We start from the raw sequence: 27,812 nt of genomic DNA, 5'->3' as shown, positions 1-27,812 counted from the left end.
GCAAACACCAGCCTTTCCACTTGAAAGCACGAAGAACGTTTACCATAATGCACCCTACAAGCACATCTTGCTTGCATAGTCTCCCTTGCCAACATCATGGTAACTCTTGAATGCAAACCTGCATATTATTCATATGCCTCCAATACTGAAAAAGCTTGGCCATAAATATCCAAATAAATAAAGTTTGGATTTATGGAGTCATTACTGCAACTTTAAGTATGACATTGTCAATCCAAGCAAACACAGCTGAATGCAAGTGTTGCAAAAACTGCAGTGCGACACAAATTTTAGTGAATGAGTGTGATGTACACTGTGGTGGTTGCGAGGAAAACTGCATTGGTGCAACTCTCCTCCCTACCATTTTTTGGCATAGCAATAATCTGAAGGCATCGCACTGTTAAAGATAAAAAAAGATCTACAAACAAGCTGCTTCACCAACTATTTGCAGTAACTATTCCCTATTAAATATTCTTTGTACATGCAAAAATATCATTACAATGTGTCTTATAATGAACTGCCTTCAATCTTTCAGCATAACTACAGCTAGATATGCTAAATTCGGTTCGCATTGAACAATGCTAAAAGGCACGCTCTGCAAGGTAAACCAAAACAATCGAGGTGGCTGTCAAAAATTTTCAACCTGCAGTAGCGACACCTCTGTGCTTCGCAATGACTTGCATCACAATAATTTACAATAAACCGATGCACAGCTTTACCCAGACCCACCAGCCCAATCTATATATGCAAGTCAACAAACAGCCATTTCTATTTTGACATTTGCACTAACCTAATATACATTGCCTATTAACACAACGAAGACTTTAAAAGCTTCTAAAAAACAGAACTTTGCAAATCTTTTAATAGTGAAACAAGCAGTATGATGCTTGCTACTTAATATGAATGAAATTGCTCAAAGACGAGACAAAGAGAGAGAGAAGGGCACTTGGATAGTGGGAGCAGCAAAAAACACGCACAGGAAATGGCAAGCAGCACTTCATTCCTGCCTCGTGTACAATGTCCACGACAATCACACATGGAATTATTTCTTACAAAGAAGCAATCAGTGGACACAAAAGAAGGACTCGCATGCATACAAAACGACACACAAAAAACAGATGAGAGAAGAAGTTGTGAGACCAGTTGAGAAACATGACAGCACTTACAAAAGTGTCACCATCTCTCACCTATACTAATTCAAGAACACACCAGCTGTTTGACATTTTACACCAACATTCACCAACAATTAAAAAACATTTAAGCTCTGCCAAAGCGTCACTGTTTAATAACTGCTAAAATACTATGCATTCCAGTGGCGTAAAAGCACTTAAGCACCGATTCGGCTGTCAACAGCCCTCACGGACAGCAACAAATGCTTGTTTTATAGATACTATATGAATACAAAAAAAAAATCAAGCAAAGCTAGAAGTACATAGCGGAAATAAATCAGCGCTAATGCTAATGAGACACGAGCAAGCACTTCAGCCTGCAGAAAATGTCCACCACAAACGAGTTAGAAACATAACGAAAATAATAGCATCCAACACGCAGTTGATGCAAATCTGAACTGATAAGTTCTACGACACGTCACAGTACAAACTGCGAGAGTATCATCACACGCGTAAGGAATAACGACAAATGTACGGAATACAGTGAATAGCAGCCAGCAATAAAACGGACTATCACTGTCTCCCAGCGACGTTTTTCGCAACGTAGAGGCGTTAACAGTTCGTTCGAGGCAAGCGTCGTTCTCAACTCAAGTGGGCTACATTTTTGCCTGCATTCTACTGGGAAGCGAAACAAAAGCAAGACGTCACAGAACGCACACTCGCATTTCCGTATTTGCACCGTAAGGCAACAAACTTCGAGGTCCGTGCACGGTAAACAAGGCCTCGGAAGGAAGAGCATTGGGGAAAACGCGTCATTTTGCTGCGAGCCTTGACAGCTCATCCAACTTGGCGGGCGCGCCGCTTCATAGGAGCAACAGGAGGATGGAGGGGTGAATCGCCTCTTGATTTGGCTTCCCAGACGTCGTTCTCGGCCTTGATCGCAGATCAACACCTGAACACAGAAAAAACAAAGCGTTAAGTAAGAAAAAGAAGTTGCACGAATGTAGACTATTCGTCCCAGGCAGGCAACGCTCGCCTCCAAATGAGGACAGGCGGGAACGCGTCACAAACGTCAGTGGGGCATCGATGCAAGTGGCGCCAAGCAAAACAAGCACGAGACAAACGTGCAACCCGCCGGTAACACTGAGCGCAGATGTGCTAGGACCTCACCACGAATGATTTGAATTATAAATAGTTTAGGAAATCGATTCTAATCGCTAATTGCGGCAACCGCCCTTGCAGCACTCGACGCTCCTGGGACTCGAGACAAAGAAAAATCGTCGCTACGGTTGAAACGACACGCTCGAGGCACAAATAAGTGGTGTGCAAAGTTAAATCGAACTGCTCTTCCATCTCATCTCGCGTGACCAAACGACGAGAGGTAATAACTTATCAGGAATGCATTGTCCGCGATGCAACTCGCTGCACAGATCGAAGCCGAAATTCATTATTGAAATTCTGTTGCCAGACTGCTTTTATGATGATTCATAATGACAAACGTCAAAATCACGAAGCAAGAAAAAACTAATTTATTTTGGAATAGGTTATGACGTTTTTATAACAGGCAATATTTTATTTTTTATTATTATGTTTCAAGTTTTCAAAAAATACATTTTAGACAATGCAAGAAGAAATGCAGCAACATTGAGAGTGTAGTAAAACTTTTACTGGACAGATGGCGTTAGTTAGCTTTTCGTCTTGGATGCTATGCTGTGAAGAGCGTCAGCTGTCTCCTGCGCACAAATGAAAATTTTCTACCGCCGTACCGCTGCGTGCGTGTGTATGTAAGAGAGCAGCTACGATATGGAATCTCATCGAGCATTGTAGCTGTAAAAGAAAAACAGCAAAACGAAAAATTATGTCGACGTAGTTTTTCTGACCGCGCTCATGTTTCACTTTGTGAATGGTTTAAAACATTCAATCGTCGACACTGCGTACCATAATATGGTACTTACGCGGCTTATATATATTTTTAAAAATTACTTGCACAGTCTGCGCAAACGTTCTTTGAGCTTACAAGTGGCAAATACACTGCGATAAGAATTAAAAAAAAACTGACATGTGCCGGGGCATCCGAGTACTCCGCCGAGCGTGTTAACCGTTCGTGACAGACGCATAGCATTAAAAGGGACGGCATGGGAACCTCCCATGAAAATTTAAACTTGCCCCTAACAGCAGCTGAAATGGGCTTGATATAGCCGAACCGGTTGGGAGGAGGAGGCGGCTTTCATGCGAGCCGCGAAAACCGGAACCACGTGACTGTCGGCAATGGTAGCTTGATGCAACGCTTTCGGGCATTTTTATGGCGTTCAATTTCAAAATTGAACAAGAATTTGAAACCAGCAGGGTGATGTTTTAAACTTATTGATTGTTTCATATCGTGTGTACTCGCTATTATGTCATAACAGGTAACGCGCTAGCGATCTCGCCAACTGTGACCCAATTCCATTGCAGCAAGCTACCGTCTGCGCTAACCCAGTGCGACTGAAAGTGATGTTGCGTGTGTATGTTGCTTTGGGGAGCTAGGCCTTGCCCTTGATCTCCAAACGAAGAGGAAAAGTGGCGCTCGTCGTACTGTCGGTGCAGTAACCGGGATTTTGTTGTGCAATCGGTTCGCCGGGCGATGTTGGTGGATGGATTGGCCGACACTTGTTCAGCCTCGACAATGAGCAGCGACAACAGCAACAGCTCGTCGAACGGCAACTCCACGGCCGCACTGCCCGTCGTCTCGTCCGGTAGGTATTGATACCCTTGAATGTCGCGCGCGGTGGGTATTCAGTAGATCTGCTGCCTGCGCCTCTCGGCCTAGAGCGGTGTCATCGCGGGCTCGCGCATGCTTTGTCAGTTGGAGAGTGCCAGTCGCGCTAGGGGCAGCCTGAACACATGTGCGTTTAATGCGCAATACATTCGGAAACCGCGGTCGTCGCCGCCCAAGCGCCTGCGCGAGCCGGCCCGCTTCCGAAGTGTGTCGGAAAGTGCGGCGCTTGCCGAAGGTGAAAGCGCCGACCGCGAATCGTCGGCGTCCCGCAAAGTGCCGCCTTTGTTTCGAATGCAGTGAGAGCGAAGCGCGACCTTGGCACACATTTGCGGCTTCCATGCTTCCCGTCTGGAGCGGCCCGCCGCTGAGCAACGGCGGCGTTTCTCGGACGCGCGCGCCGTTGCACTGCGGCCGGAGCACGCGTTTTTGACCCCCTTGCGTAAACGCGTCGGAAGTTGCGAATGCGGGCATTTCTAATTTTTCGCCGCCGTCGGCAGCTTCGGAAGCGCCATAAATAAGATCATTTCCCGATGACCCGTTTTCCGGCTAGTGTGTCTCCCCGTAGACGCATGCGTAACGCGTTCAGCTGTTGCGAGTTTTGATTCATTTTTTTTTATTTCCTCATTTTCGTTCGCTGTTCGCCGCTACTGGTTACCCGGATACCACAATTCGCCACGCTGCGTTTCACTATTTAATTTGTCGTCATCAGGTGTCTGCGGCTGTCTGCTTTCCCACGCGGGCCTCGCAAGACTAGAAGCTTCTGCGAAGTCAGCCAGTGTCCCATACGCGAGTTATATGCTTGCCGTATAACAAATTTGCGTCTCGGTTTGCTAAATTGGTCTTTCTCCGTCAGAGAAAGCGACCGTCTAATGAGATGGAAATTTCCGGAGTCAGTCGCAGCAGTCTGCCTGTGATGCAATGCGGCGGCGCAGGCGTTGGTTCGAACTGGTTGACTTCTCCATACTTAAGAGCGCTCGCACAAGGAGACACCGCTATGCTGAACGCCTCTACGCATGTGACTGAATGCCCAGAGGGTGCCTATCGCGTTTTGCGTAATCGCGGGCTTTCTCTCGCCGTCGTATCTGTCTGCATACCCTCGTGCTGCCGGTCATCTGGCCAATTCTTATCATTTGACCTCAGCTCGCAGCAGCCCGCGCTTCAAGGAAGTTCGGGGAGGTATCTCTCTTTTCTGATTACTGCTGACCAGTGTTGTAGGCGTTACTGAAAAAAAGTAACTAAATACGTTACTCGTTACACTATAAAAAAAGGAACGCGTTACCGCCCTACGTTACCTACAAAAAAATGTAACGCGTTACCGTTACCGTTACCGAAAAAAAGTAACGGACGTTACCTCTGCCGTTACTCCGTCGTAATCATAAATTTTAATCAATGTGTCTTTGCTGCAGGAACCCGCAATAAGGATTTTTTTTAAATCTCAAATGTACGTTTCACGTAAAAAGTTGGTGAGCGCGGCTTCCGCATCGTCGTCATCCTTTACTATAATACGCACCGACTCCACATCAGCCATAAAGGAGCTCCGCAAGGTATATAACGCGCACACTTTCGCAGGCGATATACAGCGTATAACTGCACAGATGCCTGGCCAGATAAGGATACAGTGGATACCACGGGACACAATTTCTGCTCACATACAAGCTGACACCGCCACCCACAGTGAGCTGCCACGTACTCTAGAAGCGCCTTTCCCGAGTGATCCCCGGGGTGAGTTACTCCACCGCAGGGAGATTCTCCGCCGCACCACACGAGATTTAATTCCACCGTGTGGTTCAAACCTCCCAGGTGGGCTTACCCGCCAGGAGGAGGTGGTGTTGCGGAGACTTCGTGTGGGGGCGGCACTTACTCCGTCGGTCACATATGCCTGGCCTCAACAGTGCATGGACCATTTGGGGATACTTGCCCATTCTGTACCACTGAAGCGTCCGCGGTTACAATCAAGCACCTGTTGTAGACATGCCCTGGCCTCAATCAGATACGGCGGCGCTACCTGAGAACAGTGGGCCTTTATCCGACAAGACCACCGGATTATGATTTGTGGCTCTATGGGCCCCACCATAGAGCATTGTTGATGTATATAGCGGAAGCTGGCCTCTACCTGTATATTTAACTATGTATGCCGTTGGGCAAACTCTCGAAATTAAAAAAAAGTAAAAAAAAAGAACCCAAACAACGATTATATCCAAAATGCTGCTTTAACGAGAATTATTTGCACAAATCTAAATTGCATGTGATGGCTTCTGACTCTGGCACATGGTGAAGCCATTTTTCTCAATGTGACATTATACACACTATAAGATTCAATTATTAAAGCTATCCGCAAAGAAAGCATCACTGCACTTTGAATAAGTTTACAGTAATTCTGACGGCGTGCTTCTACTAGCAAAATAGATGCGCAAATTTTGTAGTAATAAAGGAATGATTTAATGGCCTAGTCACGGAAAAAAATATCTGTGAATATACATTTTTTTGTTCACTTTAACCTATATAACCTGTTAACCTGTATAGAGTGTTCAAGATCAGCCTCGTTCGCTCAGGAGTTCAATAACCAGAAACTTAACTGTAGTTGCAGATAGAAAGAAGCAATATTCATTTTCAAAACAAAATTGATAAGCCTTATCAACGTTGTAGCAACTATAAAAAATGTCACATATTTAGACACTTTTCAAAAATAGTTTCCTTCGCTCTACAAGTCCCAAACAATGTTACTTTACTCTTTGTTGCGCATACATGTCATACACAATATGTCTTTGTAACGGTAATATTTGCGTTTTTCATCACTGTGAACGTTCGAGAACGACAGGTAATAAAATCGGTCCCTATGTATTGAATATGTTCGCTATTTTTTGCTCGTAAATTATGCAGAAAATAATAAAACTAGGTTCCTCTTCAGGCTACTGGGTGGCATGTGCATAAAATACAAAATACTCAATTAAATCTAAAACATCCATTTTCGGATCCGTGACGATCTCTCGTGGAATCACCCGTTTGCGATAACCACCTGCCGTGCAGCTATCTGTAACCGTGGTTAGCCGTAACCGTAGTTAGCTTAACCGCGATTAAAGCTGTTCGTGTGACAGTGGTATTCATGGGTTTTGGTTGAAACAGAGCGACACCAACCAAGGTAGTGAGTAAGTTTGTTTTTTTTCGTAACAAGAAAAAGTAAGACGTTTCGCGTCCCACTCGTTTTCTTTTTGAGGGTCTTCTTCCTGCCGTGGGGTCACGCCTATTCTCCATGATGCGCAGAATTCCGTTGAGGCAGACTCGATCGGCAGAGCACCTGTAGAGTGGTTGACATTACCGGCTGTCGCCTGGATGGGCCAGGATTCCACAAAAAGCCGCTTATAGTAATTGGCTTCTAATTCAACGAAGCGGGACTTGTTAAATTTGATGCGCTGGTCTTTCAACACGTTGTGCCCAGCGAGAGTACTACTTTGTCACCCGGACTTGCGGACGTCCTATTTATGTTGCCTCTCGGGGAAGTTCTTTGTTTCCCCTGCGTACGAAGCCTCACGATCAGCACACGGTATGGAGTAAACTAGCCCTTGCGTTTTTTTCTTCGGGCGGCCTGTCTCTTGGGCACGAAAAGGCGCAGGTGCCCGCAATCCACCTGCTACAATCCACTTCCACGAAAAACATGTCCGTACAGTTTCTCATGGCGGATTCCGCGGCGTTTTTTCAAGCTTTGTGTGGCGATGGCCCAACTTTTTCCAAAGGTAGTCGGCGCGTCTTAGGAATTGGTCCCAGCATTTTCCTATTAACAAAAGTGATTCCGCCCGCACTTTCTTTGTTAACGCCTGGCAGGCCGACAGCATTCCGAGGCTGCGACAAAAGAATTCGTCGTGGCGAGCTCTGGGAAAAAGGCACCTACAGGATGAAAAAGTAACGAGTAACGTGACACCTCACGTTACCGAAAAATGTTAACGTAAGTACGTTACCCGTTACAGTTCCGAAATAGTAACGAGTACGTTACTAAGTTACCGAAAAAAGTAACGCGTTACCGGTAACGCCGTTACTTGTAACGCGTTACCGACAACACTGCTGCTGACGCCAGTGATGCGTCGCAAAAAAAAAAAAAGAAATGCGTCCTTAATCTTTCATTTAAGGGTATTTAATGGCGGTAGCCCCTAATACACAATCCACCCGGACCCGCTTGTTCACCGTCGTCCACTTCAAGGAGTCAGCTGATAAGTGAAAGAATACTGTGCTATAGTGGGCATGTGCCATTTTGATGGCACATACCCACAAGAAAACAGTCTTCTTTTTCAGTGAATTCGTTCGATTAATTTTCGTTAATTATCCTGATGGTTAATTGACCCTTATCTTTACCAAAACTTATATAATCCGATATCATACGTACCCCATACAAATCTTAACTTGAACTATTACCTCCTTTTCATATGATTTTTTTTGTGTGTGTGTTACATAACATTCGAGCCAACGCTCAACTTCCAGTTGGCTGTGGGCGAATTTCGGTGTGCTCCTTGAGAAGCATAATGTCGCTGGATGCTAGCATCATAAACAAAAAAATATTACACATTCCCCTGTGGGTATTTGATGATCTTGTATCGGGCAGCTTCGCAGATCTTGCTTGGCCCTTCACACGGGCGGCAGCATGCGCGAAAGTGACCGTATCCATTGAGTATTCATTGAGCGCTCGTGTTGTGGTCTTCTCTTCTTGTGTCTCGTACGTTTGCGCTCAAGTCTATTCCAGAATGAACCAACGCGTCCAACAAAGCATTCCATTGAGTATTGATGAACGTTTGTTTGTTAAAATTATATATATATATATATATATATATATATATATATATATATATATATATATATATATATATATATATATATATATATATATATAAACTTGCTGTTTGTTGTTTCTGGATGATCCGCCATGTTGTATGCTCATTTTAATTGTGTTATGTTACTGTTACGGTGGTCGATCACTTGTGGCAGCAGTACTAGTTCCAACTAGATCACTGCTTTCTGAATAGGTACTGGGGTGTACATCGCAAATAAGTGTAATTTCTTGAACGAAAGGGGTGTATACGTGGACCCTCTTTGAAAAGTTTCGACGACCGAGGCTTTTCGTGTTTGCTTCCTTGCGTAGTCACTTGTATGTTGTTCCATTTTTGCGCTACACCACTCTTTAAAATTATGGAACACCAGCTGTCGCCCAAGCTGGAGACGAGACCTTCCTCGGCATCTTCCGTTCCTAACCTCCCTACCGCATGTTTGTTCACCACTTTCCCACTCAAGCAACAACTTCGCGATCGCGTGCTCTGGGAGCTGCGGTGCACGCTTGTGTGCCTGCTCCTACCTCAGTGTATAGTGCTCGATTCCAGGCTGCGTGGCCTGCATACCCTGCAGGAAGATTTATGTTCATTGTTCACGGCACCGTTGAATTTCACAGCCGCCTGCGCCATACAGTTTCATTCACGCGGTGCGTGTTTGATTTCAGCTCGCGATTGAAGCGTTCAAGGTGCAGCATGTTTTACGCACTGTTCACGTGCACACTAACTCCGAAAATAAAGTACAAGGTAGCAGACAGGGCAAGCTTGCATGCTGCAGGCTAGCTGCATGCCGCATGTGTGCCACGTAGCAATATCGCAGTTGCGTGCGAAAAGCTGTAACTTTTCGTTATGTGCTTGTGTGTTTATCATCTTTTTTAAGTGGTGAATGATGTTTCTTTTGTTTAGTTTTTTGCGTAACTGAAAGCTACCTTGTCTTTCTTCTGATACGGTTAATAGAGGGTGCCGTTCCTGCGCGATACAGCTGTTTCGTGTGTTCTCTCGGCTGTAGCATATCCACATCGTTTCTTTTCCATACCCCTCTCCCGGTCTCTTGCCAACTTTTTTTGTAGGCGTCAACGAGTCTGAACGCTCAGAGCGCACTGTTTGTATAGCCCAGCGTTTCCTGGAGCTTGCTGTGACGCGAGAGAACTACACGCCAGTGGTGAACATAAGTGTGCAGTTGATCAATCGCAGGAAACAGCTTGGTTCCTAACTGATTGCGGTCAGCAAGAGCACATGTATATGCTACATTGGTAGTTATTTTGCGGTGACGGAAGACGATGTGCGATATACAGTGACAGCAAGGGTTTTCGTAACTGAGCAGGCGATCCTGCTTGCTTTCCACTGCGGCCAAGGTCCTCTGTGAATTTTTCTCCCACGTATACCTTCGCCGCAGCGCCTTCTTATGTAAGGCAGGAAGAGCTGGCTTCGCTTGCTTCCGTGTTGCGCGTTTTCCTTATTGGTGAAGAAAGAAGAGAACGAGGAAGGAATACGCCGACAACGAGATATCCGGCCGATCTCAGAGGAAGGCGCGCACGCCTTACGCCCTTTACAACGCGTGCTCAAGCTTTGGCTGCGTTATTGTACATTTACTCATTGCCATTTTCGCTCTCGTTTTTTTTTTATGTTTTGTGGAAGCTCGATTATGACAAATCCGAACATGAAGGTATCCGTTGAGTTACTTGCCGGTTGCGGTCAGTTTTCCTCTGCGTTTGCGGGCATCGGACAAACGCGGACTGTGTAGCGACCTTGACCTGCAGAGGCGCCTGGAGGCGGTGGTTGGGCGTGAGTAGCCCTTTGACCAATTAAGCTGACTGTCGCGTTGCGTCATAATCAACAGCAGCCTATTTTATACACATTTCAGAACGAAGCCTTCGTTCTCCCTACGATCTCCAATTTACTCCCCTGTCCTGCGTGCGCGAGCTGATTCCATTTTATGCCTGCAGACTCCTTAATTTCATCGCCCCACGTTACCTTCTGCCGCCCTCGTTTCCCATCTGTTGGTATCTCTACCGTCGTTCTTACTGACCATCGGTTATCTCATTCACCTACATATCTCTGGGCCAGTGTGTAAGCTTTCATTGCGCGCTCGGAACGTTGCGGTCATTGTCTTTGCGAGCACTGGAAGGAAACATTCGTTTTACGTGGCCAGCTTTAGGGTAGGCTTGCAGCGCATCGCTTCTGTCGCGAGCGAGTTGAAATTTCGGGCCCTCCGTTCCTAGAAATAATGGCGCCTCTGCCATCTCGTGTGCCATCGCTTGTTGGGTCCTGCTAGCGTGCAACGGACAGGTGAGGAGGACTTGAAGGAAGTGGCGAGTGGGAAGGAAGCGATGTTCCACCTTGCGCCGGCGTTCCGTAATGGACCGGGCCCCGCGGGATGGACGAGCGGCAAGTGCACAACAACAGGGGGAAGTCCCGCCGCCGACTCGCTGCCTGCGCTTGTTGCGGGCCCCGCTTGGGCCTCCCTCGCGGCCAACAATGCCTCCCCTCGCCCCATCATCCGTTCCGGACTTTCTCGGCGCGAGCGAAGCACCCACAAAGGAAAGTGAAAAGCCGGGGAGGGGGGATTAATTCCGAAGCCCGACTCGACTGAAAGCGTGCCTGTTTTTTTACGTTAATGTCACGTTAAAGAAAATAGAGGGATTGGCGCGAGTACGCAACGGGTTGACTGACGCGCGCATGTTTTCGCGCGTGCTGTTTGAGTTGAGCATAAGAAGTGCAGGGCAGCGGGCCATGTGGGGAATGTGTGAAATTCAGACTTGGCTTAGCGCTGGCGCGCAACCGCAGGCGCTCACCGTTCCTTCACCCAGTGCTGATATTAGTGCATTTCGAAAAGAAACTATTTAGAATATTTGGATCGTCCATAATTTCTGGGTCACCGTCATGCCACTAATCAAATATTTGAGAAATCTGCTGACTACAAAAAAAAAAAACAAACTATATGACACTTATAGATTACGAAAAGGCGTTCGACTCGGTAGATATACCAGTGGTTCTGGAGGTGCTGCGTCCGCAAGGAGTACTGGAAACATAGGTGAATGCCATAGCGAATACATATATAGATTCCACAGCTACTCTGCTCCTCCTTAAGAAGGTCGCGAAATCTCGATCGAGAAAGGGGTCCGCCAAAGGGATACAATCTCCCCCCTCCTATTCACTGCTTTTTTAGAAGTATCCGAACGAGTAGGTTGGGAAAAAGATAGGAATAAGGATTAATGGAAAATATCTTAGCAAGTTACGGTTTGCATGAAGGCATCGTATACTGTTCAGCAATGACGGCGACGAATTGCCAAAAAAAAAAAAAAGATTGAAGAATTAAACCCAGAAAGCGTCAAGGTAGGGTTGAAGATGAAAACGCCGAAGACAAAGGTACGTAATGCTAGGTGGTCCGGCGACAGAGTGAGAATTCGTGATAAACAACGGGACCCTTGAATCAGTAGAAGAATACGGCTATCTAAGGCAAGCATTAACAGTGGATACTACTCATCTAAAGGGAATCCACCGAAGAATAAGGATGGTGGTAAGGATGGGATGGTGCGCAAAACGGTAGACATCCACAACTCATGACCGGCAAGTTACCACACTCAATGAAGCGGAAAGTGTACAACCATTGTTCCTTGCAAGTTCTAACGTTTGGGGCTGAAACCTGGAGAATAACAAAGAAATTCCAGAAGAATGTAAGGACCACCCAGCGTGCAATTCAACGAACATTGATAGGCGTAATTCTAAGAGATACGAATGCATCAGAATGGAGAATACAGGGGTAGCCGTTATCCTAACAGATATCAAGCGAATATATATATATATATATATATATATATATATATATATATATATATATATATATGAACCTTGGCAGGCCACGTCATTAGAAGGACAGATAATGCATGATCAATTAGAACGTCGGAATAGGTAGCAAGATATGGGAAATGCGTCCGACGACGGCACTAGATTAGGTGGAGAGACGAAATTAAGCAATTTGGAGGCATAAAATGGAATTAGTTCGCGCAGGACAGTGTGGGTGAGATCACTGGTAGAGGCCTTCGTCCTGCAGTGGACATAAGATAGCCTGATGATAATGACGCATTGATGGGCCACATATTTGTGCCAGTAGTGCCAGATTGTGTGCACGCGATAGCAACTTTCGCATCAGTTGATCGACAGCCTCCTTTGCAGCGCGTGTATACATCCCACGAACGATGCATGTCTTCGAGTCTTATGTTTTGCCGGGCAGTGAAGATTGCAGGGAATATTGCGTTTTCAGCGCATAGATATCTCGACACACTGGAGTTTTAAGTGTGTATTTACGCCTGCATGCTAACTCAGACCAAGTAATAAATCTTATCTGTAAGTGACCTTGCACGCGGAGAAAAAAAAAAAGCCATCGTAAAAAACGGCTCACTTTTCTTTTATACAACATAGGCTTTCGTGTGCTGTGTCTGTACTAAATATGGGATGCTGCATTAGTTTCGTCCGCTGTACCTGCCTCTGCCACGCCTCCCTTCCATGGCTTGTCGGTCATCGCCTGTTAAGCCGAGCTTGTTTGCAAGTGAAAGATACTTCTTTTAGACTTCTCGGATAGTCCGCCCACCAAACACGAAGAGCCAAAGAAAATGAAAAAAAAAAAAGAATGTAAAGAGAAGCAAAAAAAAAAGGCACTGAAATTCTCGCGTGCTGTTATGAGACAGTGTAGAAGGAGAGCACAAGGTGATTGCATATATGAGAGCGTGGAAAGTGCAGAAGGGTCCACGCCGATCAGACGACGTCGTCTGCTCACCATCTTCCACATATCCATGCGCGCAACACGTTTAGAAGAAAAGTTACTGTCGTTGGGCAATCGATGGCTTGCAAGTCACCGACTTCGAAGCGGGAATAGCAGCGGCTGCAAGGCCTCATGCAGTCACCCTTCCAACCGATTGCGTACGACACACGCTCCACGAAACAGTAGTTAAGACTACGGCGGCTCGTGCGCGTGTCTCCGCCTCCTCGGTATCTCCTGTTTCACACAGCGGCGGCGACGGGGCTCTTCCGCGTCGCCTGTATCACCTGTGCAGCGTCCTGCACTTGTCGACCGGCGGCGGTCGGCCGGCTCGCCATCGTCGCACCCGTGTATCTTTACGCTCGGTAGTGTACGCACGGCTCGGTGGTGGTGAGGACAGCCAGTCTTTGTGCGGCTTGAAAGCGATAAGAGGGGGGGGGGGGGAGTCGCCGATAGCGGTACCGATACCACGTTATCTCCCTCCCCGGTCGTTGCATGTGCTCCGGCGTTTTTCCCCGCTGCGCGTGGCAAGCGGCTCCGTGCGTATTTGGATTGCGCGCGCCCGCCGGAGGTGCCGATAAAAGGCGGGCGGCACGATTACGTCGGAAAGCGAGCCGTTTCGGCGCAAGTATTTCGAAAGGGCTGGTTTCTCCGGCTGCGAACGCAGGCTCGGCCCGCCCGAGCTTGTTCCGTGCACACCACGAGTGACCCCGAAATACAAAAGGAACGTGGAGGGAGAAAGCGGAGTCTCGTAGCATGGAGCACTCCGTGAAACTTCGTTCATTCGGGCATCGGTGCGGCCGCGAGTCTCAGAAGACAGAAAGTCGTGCTGGTGTGTAGAAATTCATGTTAGCAGAAAGGCAAGCGTTCTGGCACGGGGCACAGGTGGAGGGAAACGGACTATATAAACGTCGACTATACCATGCTGAAATGTTACCCAGTGACTGAAGAGAACGCAGACACAAAACTCCTCTCGCGTGTTTAGCTATATGGCAACACCACCCGCCAATCGGAGACGGAGCGCGTGTCTACGCGAAATCTAGCTGTTAAAGGGGTCGTGAACCACCCCTCGGGCTTGGTGAGAAAAAGTCCTGCGGAGAGTAGGCACTGCTATGAACATCTCAGCCAAATCTTGCAGTCCTTGCAGTCGTGCTCGCTAAGGAGAGTGATTCCAAAAGATGTACTCCGAATTAACACAACAGTATTAACAAAATTACATAGACGTTTCGCCACCTATGCTGGTGGCATCCTGAGTATACACTGGCACCAAATGAGCGGCACGTGGCGCCAGATGAGAGAGAGTTTAGAAAAGGCCGGAGTGCGAAGTTGCCATTTTCTCAGGCACCCTCTTCATACAGAGACCTGTGCTCACTCCCTTCGGAGCTGCCGGCGCCTGCTGTTTGACGTCGAACTGCAGATAGCATGTTATTGGCCAATAGCCGACATAAATCAAGAGCGGCATTTGGATCGGATGTGCTTCTTGCCATGGGGTTCCGCCACGTGCCGGCGCCGAGCTCCATATCTGCTAACATCACACAGTGAGCCACACTTGTGCACATGAATCACAGCGGGAGGGAGCGATCGCGTTTCATCATATGCTCTCAAGGTCATGACGCTCGCTGACATAACTTATTTCCTTCTTGACATCCCTCGCTGTGTAGCTTCCGGCGCGCTCGTCGGGACGAGAGAAGAGAGAAAGCGCGGGACAAACCCCTGTAACTCCGCTCGTTCTTGGGTAATTCTTGCGGTAATCGATTCGTGAGGCGATAAACTCCGATACTGAGGTCATTCGATGACTATTTGGAAAAGTGGTTCATGACCCATGCGTGGTACCTTAGAAACTGTTGATAAACTTATCCTGCAAGCGCTCCAAGCTTTCAAAAAAATGGGACATCAACCATGTCTTACAACATCTCCCCGTCGTCTCTCACCAAATCGCGTGTGCACAAAATGGTTTAACGTGAGCTTTAACGCGCAAATTACGCGTTTATTAGACTGCAAGTTATCCTCGCGCTCTATAGTAGCCACTGTTTCTGAACGCTTTAAAAGGTAATCGTTTCTTTTTTTTCAGTTGCGATGAAGATAAAAATAGAATCGTGAACCCTCGCTACATCTATTCCGTGTCGCTGAGACTTAGTCGGGAGCAAAAGCAGGATTGACGTTGTGTTTATGGCTGCCAACAAGTTTTAGAAGCCATGTATACCACCCTCCCGACAAAGAAAAATGAGATGAAGGCCTAAAGAAGGGCCTGACAGGCGTCATGCATCAATGATGCAGCAAATAAGTTCGCAAAATCCCGCATCAGCGTAATATATATGTATAAAGTTCCTGTTAGCTGCGGTCGCTTTATGTAGTTGCGTACAAGCTGTTGTATCAGTCAAATATTAATGCAGCATAAAAAAAATAAGGCTGTTGCTAGGGTTACGTCCAGACGTAACTGTAGTCACCGCTATCGTTACGTCCAGATTAAAGTCCCTAGATTTTTCCCTGTTGAAGAGCAGGGAAAATCTAGGGATTCTAGTCCAGATGTGGCTTTCCACAAACGTGAGTACATTATTTTCCTGTTGCTCAGTGAAGGCCCTCTGCGCCCTTCGGGCGCGGTAACCTAATCGTGGCTTCGCCCTCGCTTCGCGAGTGCGGCCATTTCGCTAACACTCAATGGCCGGTTGGCAGGGTCTCGGTCACGCGCTACTGGCCGCTGTCGCGGCCACGCGCTGTTTAGCCCGCGCGCCTGCCCCTTCGGGGCAGGCGGAGGCGCACGTAACCCACGAGCCGCGTCGCGCTTCTCTGGCAACAGACTTCAGCAACACCTGAGACAAAAAAAAAAAAAATTGCACTAGTAGCGAGGTTCGAACCAACGTCCTCGCAGTTCCGAGCACGACACGCTAGCCGCTGCGCCACTGAGGCCAATCGGTTCGGTAGGTCTAACGGGCTGTATTTGTATTGTCACACTGGACGTAACTTTTAAGACTCGTTATTCTTACGTCCAGACATAACTGCAACGGCTCGTACCGTTACGTCTAGACGTAACGGTAGACACTCCCAAAAAATAAACCAGAGGAGCACCGGCGATCTTTTCGTTACACTGTTGCGATTGTAGTATGTGCAGTGCAAGGTGGATGCCAGTGTATATTTTACGCAGACGTATAAACTACGAATAAGCGCGTATTCTGGTTCAGGCTTGGTGTACTAACAAGATAGCGAAAGGGGGTGCCTTAGCCAGCCTTTGATTATCTTCCATGAAGATGAAACGCGTGACCCGTCGCAGTAGCTCAATGGTCATAACGTTCGGCTGCTGGACTGGTTCGATCCCACGCTCAGCAGCCGAATTTCGATGGAGTCCGACTGCAAGAAACTCGTGCGCATATAGATTTAGGTGCACGTCAAAGAACCTCAGCCGGTCGCCAGGAGTCCGTCCCCCACCACGGCGTGCCTCATTCGCATATGAGCTCTCTCTCTCTCTCTCTCTCTCTCTCTCTCTATATATATATATATATATATATATATATATATATATATATATATATGCGCGCTGCCGGGCCTGTAGCATGATACCGACAAGTGTGATTCGAACTGAATTATTCATAACCCAATCGAGCTGGTTTTTGTAGGTTTCACTTACATTGAGCTTCAATAGAAAGCCATTTCGCAATAACATTTCTTCTTTAATTCGCAGACAACTCGATCACTAGACTGAGATTGAATGAAGACTTCGTTCTTGAGGTGCTGTATGCTGCGTGGTCTTTTTTTTTTCCTTTTTAGGCGACGCTTATATTGCCGCACAAGTGTCGTTGGCGTTGTTGGGGTGACCGCAAAAAAAAAAAAAAAGGGAAAAAGACACCCGCGAGCGCAAAGAAATGCGGCCCTCGACGGTCACATGCCTGTTCGTGTATGCGCCGTTTTTTTTTTTTTTTTTCTCCAATAGTTGATGCTCTGTCGATAGTGGGCTTGTCGGCTATCAGCCGTTTCCGATACAGCAATCTGGCCTTTTGTCGAGGTTATCGAGGTCACTTGTCATTTCACGTTGCCAGATTTCATTGTGGCCTGGATATGAACGCATCACCGTCGCTGTTGCCTCTATAGCAACTGAAGCGTTTGCGCTGCTAAACACGTGGATGCCGGTCCGATTCCTGGCATGGAGGAAGGAAAAGGTTAGGAGGGAGCATTGTGCAACGCGAAAGCAAGAAAGAAAAAGAAAGAATAATAAAAAAAGTAGTAGGTCAGGCACGCGGACGCCGCTTGCCTCCACTTTTCCCGATAGGGCAAGGTCTCCAGAATTGTTTTCTCTCTTGTTTTTCACATGTTTATTTTATCGTTCATTTACTTTTTGTTTACATCTCTGGCCTTTTTTTTTGTCATCGTTTGCTTGCTGTTGATTTCGGTTAGACGTTATCGCACATTGTACAGCGTCACAGAATGTGGGCGGAAGAGCGCTGTACAACATTGGCTTCGAAGTGCGTGGAGTTGCGTGTGCAACTCTGCCCCTTTCCCTCCCCCCCCCCCCCCCCCCACACACGCACTATCGATAACTTAGGGGGCGTTCTGCATGCCACTGTGATAATCGAATAAACAAAGTGCTGTACTCCAAACAAAGTGCCCTAACTACTCCGGTATAGTCGAAGAGCAAGGCGCCCGCTTACCGTTGTACGACGCTGCTCCCGGAAACGACCGCCGATGCTTGGTCGCACTCTGCTTATCGGTGTCGCTGCTGCTGTCGAAGCGTCATGTTGCCTGCACTTCTCTTATTCCGAGCTCGTTTCTTTTTTTTTTTTCTCTTTGTCGTCTCTGTCGCCAGCTCTTCATTATCGCCCATGGCACATGTCCATTGTGTGTCACTTCTTTTTTTTTTCTTTTCTTTTTTTTCCTCGCGTGTTCGACTGCTCCAACCGTAACTCTACAAAGTGAGCATACATTCTTCACTCAATCAGCGGATTTTCTTTAATTTTTTTTTCAGGCGTGCAACTCGCTGGGGGCTCGATTTGTACCACACGCCCACAGCGGTGTGCGTGCGTGTGTGCGTGTGTGCGTGTGTGTGTGTGTGTGTGTGTGTGTGTGTGTGTGTGTGTGTGTGTGCGCGCGCGTGCGTGCGTGCGTGCGTGCGTGCGTGCGTGCGTGCGTGCGTGCGTGTGTGTGTGTGTGTGTGTGTGTGTGTGTGTGTGTGTGTGTGTGTGTGTGTGTCAATTCCTCGCCTATGTGCACGGCGGATATTTATAAAAAAGAAAACTCCTAAAGTCTCGGAATATTATTTAAGCACGTTAACTCTTATAGTTTCTCCAAAATGGCGATATTATTTAAAATTCTTTCGACAGTCTTAGCGACAACTTTAGCTTACTTTTCGAAAAAAGCCAGCAAAATCGCAGCGACTTTTCTTGCGATGGGAACTGCAAGGACACTCCAGAGGAATTTTCAGTATATCCGGGATGTTATATATAAATTTCAAGTGCGATAAAATTCTGTACTGCGCGCTGTGGGTGTTATAGGGAAAGCGTGCGAGGATGGCGGCTTGATGCGAGCCGTATCGTATAACTTTTATAACTTAACGTTTGAGCAGAGTCCCTGATACTTTGTTCTGAGTGCACCATAGGCAGCCCGAGAGCCCTACCTTGGAGGTGGGGAAGGGTGAAGTGATTAGCCATTGCATGGACCCGCTGTCTACCATACGCCGGGGAAAGTGGCCAGAGGGAATAAAAACCTCTGCGGTGGTGAAATGGCAGAGCGTCCGCCTCTAATGCGGGAGGTGCTGGGTTCGATTCCCAGTTACGCCGGGCACACACCGGTTTAGGTAAATGGGAAGGATATACTCCGACCAGGCGCTCGGTGTTGTGGGTGCTCTTCTCTCAGGACTATTTCATTTCCACTTTCTTCTATCTTTCACCCCATCTCCCTCCTCCTGAGACGCTTCGCCGTTCTCGCAGACGGGGCGAAGAAATTAGCGTACTTCCTAAACTCAAGCCACGCTCTGTCAGAGGGAACAACACATGATAGAGGTAATCTGCGGCGGGTGCAAAGTCTCTCCCGCGCGCCTGTAGTGTTGGAGGTCGCGTTGTCTTACTTGCGCAGACGCTTTGAAGGGAAAGGCAACACGAAACGTTTGTTCACCTCTGCCTAACCCATTCATCATGCTGGCATTGTGACAGTGAGCCTTTGCGGCCATCGAGTGAGCACTGTTTTCGTTTGTCAGTGCCAGCGTGATATCATGCTTCTTTAATTAGTAAGTGAATGTAGGGCCGATGAAAATGCGAACCTTTAATACGTTGCTATCGTTATGAATGCCTTGCCTTTCGGATGGAACCTCAATATTCGTTTTATTTTTTTTTCTTTACTGCTCCATTTAGCGACACGTGTTAAAAGATATTGTCAACACTGGAATGAGGGCGGGTGATGACCTAATGATACCAGAGTTCCTGGGCGCCTAGAGTACACGCGCGTTTGCTACACTCGATCCTCTTCTGCACATGCGGCCGGGAACCGAACTCGCGAATTTGCTCAGCAGCTGAACCACGGTCACTGAGCCACTGCATCGGTTACACCCGCATTCTTTGAAGAGGACACCGTATGCTCCCGCGTGCGGGCGGGAGTCGTTTCTGTTAGCAACTGCTTCACTTTTGATTGGCCGTGCTTAATATCATGCCTTGGTAGCCGAGGGGCATGCACGAGACGCGTTTAGTCGCAGTGATTTTTTCTTTCTCTCCGTGTGTCTCCGTATATGTGCTGAACAAAGACCACCAGCGTGCGCTCTTCACCTGCACGGCGCGGCGGCACGCCATTGTTCTCCTGCATTTGATTGTCTTACACGCTCCTCACATTGTATCTATGGTACCTCTCTTTCCGCGCATCGTGTGAAAGGAATGGTTACTCTGGAGTGGTAGTGTTGCTGTAACTGCACTTCCATTTTTGTTATCGCGCGCAGAAATCGGGCTTGTGTTCTCATTAAAGAGTATATATCTATAGTATATACAGGGTGCCTTAGGGATGGGAGCTCCTATAACCTCTGCGTTCTTCTGCACTCTCCTCGCGTTCTTGTGTTCCCAAGCACTCGCGTTCCCTAACCCAAAACCTTTTATTTTGTCGGATAGCTCACGAACGTCACAGGCGTCGTCCACCGGCAGCAGGTGCTGCGGTCAATAACTCTTTGCTCTCAGCCTGTGTGCCTATACTCTCGCGGAGGCTTATAATTTGGACACTTGACGTGACGCAGATGCCGGCTTGATATATCAACGAAAACACTTTCATAGATTTGTTCGTTAAGGTATGACCATTTAGATTCATGGACGTGGTCAGTGACGCTTTCGGACTAACACGCCGCCTTTCTCGCGCCTCCACACTGGATCTCGAGACCGTGTAGGGTACTTGGCGGTGTTAAAACATTTTTTTTTTTTTTAAGGAGGTATGCAGGGACCGCTCTTTAAGGGGCGGGAACCTACAAATAGTAGGTGGGGATCCCTAGTACGGGACTCCATTGGCGTCGGGGACTTCGTGCGACGACCCGCGCACGCCTCTTCGTGCCGTCACGCCTTACCCGCGACGTTATTCATTCCGAAACACATGACTATAACATGACGCTCACTTAGCCTAAGAAGCGTCTATAACCGTTCACCACTCGTCATTGGCCTGTTCTTAAAGGGGCCATGACACCCAATTTTCCATCATGATCTGTGTTATGTGGATTAATCCTTGTGCATTCACAAATAAGATGGCGAAATTTTAGCGCATTTGGTCGAGCACTCAATTTATAATCGAATATTTTTATAAACACGCGAGCGGCCCCAGAGTCAGGCAACAGTGGTGCACTCACGAGCCGTGACGTAACAAGCAGCTAGCTGTACAAGCCTCTGCATTGCGGCGAACGATAATGTTCCGTGGTCAGCTGCACGTGATATCGAGATATTTGAGCTTTCTTCAACTTGGCACTAAAATTGAACGATTTGCAGCGGCTGAAACTTTGGTAGAAGACGACGGCTCCGTTCCGTGCTGCACGTGACGTCACACGCGCCATAGCAAAATGGCGGTCGCCGGCGGTGGGCGGGCTTTACAGCCGGCGACTTCTAGGTCTTGTTTTGCACTGAAATAGTCTTTTACGGCCCACTTTTGAAATCCGTATAGACATAATAGACCCTCTACTTCTAGTTTTCGCTGAAAACCACAAATTTTTGGGCAACCGTGTCATGGCCCCTTTAAGGCTTGGGGGAAGCACTTGGCCACTGTGACTGAATGGCGTCGGCAAGTGGGCTCCTGAAGGTTTTGACTTGATCCGCGAACAAACGCCAGGCAAGAAGTCTTAAGTGGCGCGTGCACATTTTTGTCTTGGTAAAGCATTCAGTGCAAACGTATACGGTATAGGCAATGAGGCGGCATATATATAGGGCGCGTGCTAATACGACATACCGTTCGTTCCTGGCTCCTCTGTCCCGTAACGACGTGTTTGCACTGATCCCTTGAAATAGTGTACCAATTAGGCAATCCAACGGTAGATTCTTCTTTAGATAGACTGATTTTTACTGGAGAGTTATTCGACGCTTTCTTGATATCCTAAAGCCAGTTATGCAAGACAAGACTGGACAAGAGGACACACGCCGGCAGTCGCTGTCCATATGTTGTTCTCGTGCTTCCAAGTCTGTAGTAATTATCGAATGCCCACTATAGCTCGTTTCCAAGCCTTTCATACTTGTGGTCACATTTCTATTAGCAGCTTTTAGCGACCTGTAGAGTGAGCATGCTTCGGGCCGCTGATTTTCCTCGCGATCCGACGAAGGCAACGTTGCATGCGGTCCTGCTTTAAAGGGACACTAAAGAGAAACAATGAATCGGTTTTGATCGATAAATTGTGCTTTGAAAACTCTAACGTCGTTAATTTCGGCATCATAGGTTTATTAATAGAGGAGAAAATCAAGTTAAAAGTTTTAATTTTTAGATTTCGCGCTGAAATCTCCCCGCGTGACGTCACGGATTTCAAAGTGTACTTCTCGTATTTTGGCGCCATTGGCTCAACAAAATTACCCCAAACTTGGTATGTTAAGTCTATGACGCCCTCAGAGGACAATGTACTTCATTTTTACCGTTTAGGAACTACGTAGTCCCCAGTAGGCGCCGTCAAAACATGTGATGTCACGGCAAATGGTGCGGAAACTTCAAGGTGGCGTCGCCACTTACATTTTGCTTTTGCGCGTTTTCTCGCTTACTAAGCGTCTTCTCGCAGCAAGCGTGATGTTTTTGGTATCGTGAAAGAGCACTTTACTAATATGAGAAAAAGCGTTTTGCTCTTTAGTGTCCCTTTAATTCACGCTCAGGGCAAGGAGGGCTGGCCGCTGCCGCGTTGATACCGAATAAGGCCGATCGGCTGGCCAGCTGCCAGCGATCCGCGGCAGCTTCATTGTATTCCTTTGTCCATTGTCGTCCGTCCATGTGAGCGGCAAAGTTGGCAGCCTTCGAGGAGGCGCGGCTGCCGCGCGAAAAGTGCCGAGGCGGTGGTGGCTCTCGGGCGAGTGTCACCAATAAACGCCTCACTCGTAGGTTTACGTCAGCGGCGCCCATTCGCGAGCGAGGAAAATCGGTAGTGTATTGTAGCGAACGTGGATGCGCGTGGCTTAATTGGCAGGTGTTCCGGGAAGTTTCGAACATTTTTCGTGGGCAAAGTTTGCCTACTAGGGGGTTCAAGGGAAACTTTTGAAGGGTCGGCCACGAAAGGACTCGGAGGTCGAGGACGAATAGACAGAATTTTTCTTTTTGTTTTCCTTGCGGCTTTCATTCAAAGTGGAATATTTCGCTCATAGGTAGCCGTATTTTCTATATCATAGCATTTTACCATATAATATAACGTTATAACAGTTTATGAATGTATAAGTATGTAGCCCGCTTGGCTAGCTTATAGGAAGACCGGAGGCAGGGTGAGGGGGGGGGGGTATAGCTGCAAAGTGAGCGTATAGGCTTCACTCGCTCATTTTCCTTCTTTTATACTGGCGTAGTAAGTACAGAAAATAGACGTATACACAGTACATATAATTCTTCCGGTGCCACACCACGCTTCGAACGAAGGCCGGAATTGACTTCACCGTGTCTACATGGGAAGTGTCGTTTTCAAAACCCCAAGGAGCGCTTGCACGGCATGCGTAACATGCATCAGCATCTCGATTGCCGGTCGTAGCTGATTGACATTTTGAATTTACAGTAGGGAGTTTTTTGGGGCCCCAAAGCCCTTCGCGTGTGCTAGCTTTGGGTCAAGCAGGAGCTAAGAGTTTTCGAATAGGGTCTGCGGTGCAATTGGACACTTCTCCAATTCTAGGTCACTCTAGTCTTCGCCAAAAGCCGTCGCGTCAATGGGTGCCGTCATGCTTGTTTGACGCAAAGCTTTTGGGGCAGGCTTTGGGGCTCCCGCTAAATTCGAGAAATAGCGTCCCCAACGCAAAACCCAAGCGCTTTTTGGGTCTCGCGCATGCGCAGTGGCCTCGACGCTATTTCTTTGGGGCCCCAAAACGTTTGGGGCCCCTTTTTTAAAACTCCCTAACGACGGTGAACCCGCAGTCTAAGTTGTGCGAGATAATTGTTGAATATCGCGTTTTATGGGTTGGCTGATAAATACCGTGCAATATAGGCGCAGTCATCGTCGTGGTATTTCCATTCGTATCCCGATTTTTCTCGCAGCTTTTAGCGATGAAACCTTTATAGGTTTTTATTATTATTATTATTTTTACTGAGGTGTCTGTTTCAGCGAAGAGTATCTTGCGTGCAATAGTATACTCTCAACAGTGGTCACATTTATATTATTGAACGAGTTTTAGTCTTGCCGACGTGTGTGTGGTTAGTGTGCTACTGATTGCACTATGTAGTATACAGAAGCCTCGCATCAAGTCGTTCATAATTAAAGTGACTACCAAAACAGAGGGGAATAAATCAGTCGCCGTTTTGATTGCAGGAAGCGCGTCCGCTTTGTCAACATGTCGCTTTTGCGTTGCGGGCCATTAATCATGGGTCTTGTGTACGAGCGAATATATATGTGTAAAGGAAAGAAAATGCCCGTTGCATGCAGACAGCTTCGGACATTTCTGTTACGCCGATCCAGATGATACGGTCCCTCACGCTCCTATAGTTAATTTCCATTATGGCAGTTGGCGAAGAGGTTGGCAGCAAGTTACACTCTCGGTAACACTCGAAGGCGAAACCCAGGTGCACACTTGGTAATGCATTCAGTTGAGGGCCAGATTTTCTGCGAGGCATGGAGAGCCGCAGTGCGGGAGACGTGCATCAAATTACCTCGACGTTCTCAGTCTCCCCCTTAATCTCCCCCTCACCCTGAAGGTTTCTACAACTCGCGTGGCTTTGAACTTCCTCCGGGATCGGCCCACCTTTGACAAAGTGACGATATCATGTGACGTGATGTTGTATGGCGTCGCCGATCACAGATGACGTCTGGATGACGTCATCTGTGACCACGTGATACTTTTTGTACCGTTCGTGTTGACACCGCGGCTTCAGTGGGTCTCGCGAAATATTTATTGTCAGGTCTCGCCAAATCTCGCAAAGTCAATTGACTCATGAGATGTACGAGGCTTTCGCCTTAATAAAACGGCAGCATCGGATGTCGTCGTTACGCGGATGATCTCAGCGCCTCAGACCCATGGACTCGGTTCGAGAGCCGCTTGTCGCGGTCGCGTGGCCCTGGCCGCTCTCACGTGACAGAGGAGCTCCGTTGGGCTGTGCGCGCGGCTCCCTCCTCCTTCGTCCGCCGCGGGGCGAGTTCGAGTTTTAATCCTGGTCTTTTTCCGCGTAAAGTCTGCTCGCGCGCCGCCTTCCCGCCGCGCAGAGAAATATTTCCGGCGACGACATTCCTTCACTGAGGGGGGGGGGGGGGGGGCAACACCCTAAGCCATATAGTATATACTATGTGTAATGTTGTGGACAACAAGCACGCGAGCGGACCATCCTCTTTTTGCACGTCACGTCGATGCTTGTTTACATCTAAAAGTTCGTTCAACTTCGGTACCCGTCGATCGACGCATTCGCAGGTTGTACTATAAGTGCGTATAACAGTCAAAGCGATCCAAAGGCGTGTGTTGACGAGCGTTATTACTGGACTGCTGGAAGCGCTATATATGTATATACTCATTTGTACTAAGGCAGGTTCTTTGTGTGTGGCATTACGAACGACTCATTTAGCTGTCAACGCGCTCGCCGTTAGGTTTGGTGATCAGGTAAGACTGAAAACATAAGCGAAACGAGAGGTCCCAGGTCTTGGGCCATTCGCCGTTGGCGATCATTTCGTAGTTAAGCAGTGAATGATAAGAAGGAAAAAAAAACAAAATAAAACAAAACAGAGTGATGTGAGGGTGTATCCTGTACTGGGCGTGCCTGAATTATCCCGCTGCAGATAGTGCAATTAACGAAGAGCGCGAAGAGAATGGAGTAAGGAGGAAAAATAGGTTGAAAGTCGGCGTTTATTTCGCATACCTCGCCAGCCGTCGGTTATGCATCTTCCTTCGGAGGTTACGCATTGAGCTTTGTTTTCTTCACGGAAAAAAAAAAACAAATTTTGCTAGAGGGGGTTGTGGAATTTCTGGCAAGTCTCGTCTCACGGAAGGGCCGACGACACGCACGTCTTTCGGCGCGTCTCTCAGCAGCTGCAGAGCGCGCCGATCTGGCTGGGCTGCGACAAAGTGCAGGCGCGCGCGCCTTTGCTTTGGCAACTCGTACGTCGTCGTCGTTGGCGGCGGTCACGCGGTTTGTTCGTTGCCATCGTGCTTTCCCACGGCATCGCTTTGCTCGCCCGAGGCATCTCTCCTTCAGCTGCCTCCTCCTCCTCCTCACCAGGCTTCTTCCTTCCACCAGGGCGGCTTGGTGTGTAGTTGCCGCTAAAGTCCCTTAGTTGCCGCTTAGATGATCTCGCCTCGTCTGAGGGCAACAAAACGGCCACGAAATGGAAGGCAGTTGAAACTTTTCTTCACTTTAAAAAGAAAGGGCGTATTTGGGGCGTCTTTCTGTCCCGTAGCAATGATCATCATCTACCTGTTTAAGAAAATCTACCTCGCGTTCTTTCTTTCCTTGCGTCATCGCCGCGCGCTCGGTATTTCCAGGTCACGAACGGCGTGCGTGCTATCGGTATGACTACACTGTAGTACGACATTGCATTTTTGATAAGAAAAGGGCGAGTGCCGAGTTTCCAAGAAATGAGACGCGTGCCAGATGACAATGTTTGTTGTCGGACAAAAAAAAAAAAAAAAAAACTCCCCAGGTGGTGCAAACTGTTTTGTAAGAGTGTTCGTTCTCTGGGTGGTTCTGTATGAACGGTGACCGCTCGTGTCGACTTTTCCTCAGCGGCTGCCCCGAATGTCGTGGCGCAGCAGCCGTGAAACTCTGGCTATGTCGAAGATGGTTGTTGGAATGCCGAGCTCCCAACAAAGTGCATGTATGTACTGCGCAACCGCGCACTCTAAGAAAATATCGAGTATTTGGAACGTATTTCTGCCACACAACTATAATCGGTTATCTGGCTTGCTGGCGTCTCCTTTCTTGGAAACCCGGCTCTCGCCACTTGTGGAGCCACCGACCGGGTGAAGAGATGGAGTTTCTTCGCTTCCACCCCTGATCCCGATCCCTTTGGTCTTTTTCAATAAAGTTCCTCGCTCGCCACTTTCCTATCAAGAATGCTATGCCACGCTGATAGCGCGCACGCCGTTCGTGACCGGGAAGTGCTGGGACTGCGGTGATAAGGAAAGTACGCGAAGTAGATGACGATTTTAGTTGCGTGGCAGAAATACTCCCCAAATACTCGATTTTTTTCGTAGAGTGTAGGAAGGGCTACGACTTGAGGTCACGAGTAATTGGCCGCTTCGCGCCTTAACAATTTGCCGAACGCACAACGTCATACCTGGAAATCTCGTGAGTGGAGCGTCATAACTTGCTACTAAAAAGAAAATAGAAAAGCTGGAGGAAAGGAAAGCGAAAAAGAAAACTAAAAACAATCTCGATCTTTCCCTGGGAATGTAAACCGTGCTTTTTGTAGTGACCCTCGCGTGTGTGCTCTTTATAGCGTTCTTTACAGTGAATGTCACACCTTATATAGTGAATGTCACCCTGTAACAACCAATGTATCATATAGTATATGCTACGCTGTTTTGACACCTCGAAATTCCGATTTATACATGAGAAACGTAAGCATAGGTACTAATATAATACGTAATTAGTGGAGCATTGAAATTACTATTGGGATAACTATTCATTATTTTTTAGTACAAATGTAATGTTCATAAAAGTTAACAGAAATAAGACTTAACGAGATGTTTTCACTGCTGTTCATGTGGAACTCGGTTTGTACCTTAGATGGTTAAATGCGGTTCCCTTCCGTAAGAGGGCGCAGGGCGGACTTTAAAGTTTTCTTTTATTGAGCGTTT

The 27,812-nt window shown here is 47.6% G+C and overlaps 1 protein-coding gene across 1 annotated transcript in view; it reads left to right on the top strand.

Annotated features, from left to right (window-relative positions):
* The first annotated feature begins 3,553 nt into the window (after positions 1 to 3,553).
* LOC119400133 (nuclear hormone receptor FTZ-F1) overlaps positions 3,554 to 27,812 on the top strand; it is a 338,767-nt gene continuing 314,508 nt past the window's right edge. Inside the window, exon 1 of the mRNA XM_037667112.2 lies at positions 3,554 to 3,841. Within this exon, the coding sequence (XP_037523040.1) occupies positions 3,730 to 3,841 (112 nt within the window). The 5' untranslated portion in view covers positions 3,554 to 3,729. The remainder of the gene's footprint in view (positions 3,842 to 27,812) is intronic.

This window comes from Rhipicephalus sanguineus, chromosome 1 (genome assembly GCF_013339695.2).
Source record: "Rhipicephalus sanguineus isolate Rsan-2018 chromosome 1, BIME_Rsan_1.4, whole genome shotgun sequence".
In the NCBI taxonomy this organism is placed as follows: Eukaryota; Metazoa; Arthropoda; class Arachnida; order Ixodida; family Ixodidae; genus Rhipicephalus; species Rhipicephalus sanguineus.
This window is presented reverse-complemented; position numbering and strand designations above follow the sequence as displayed.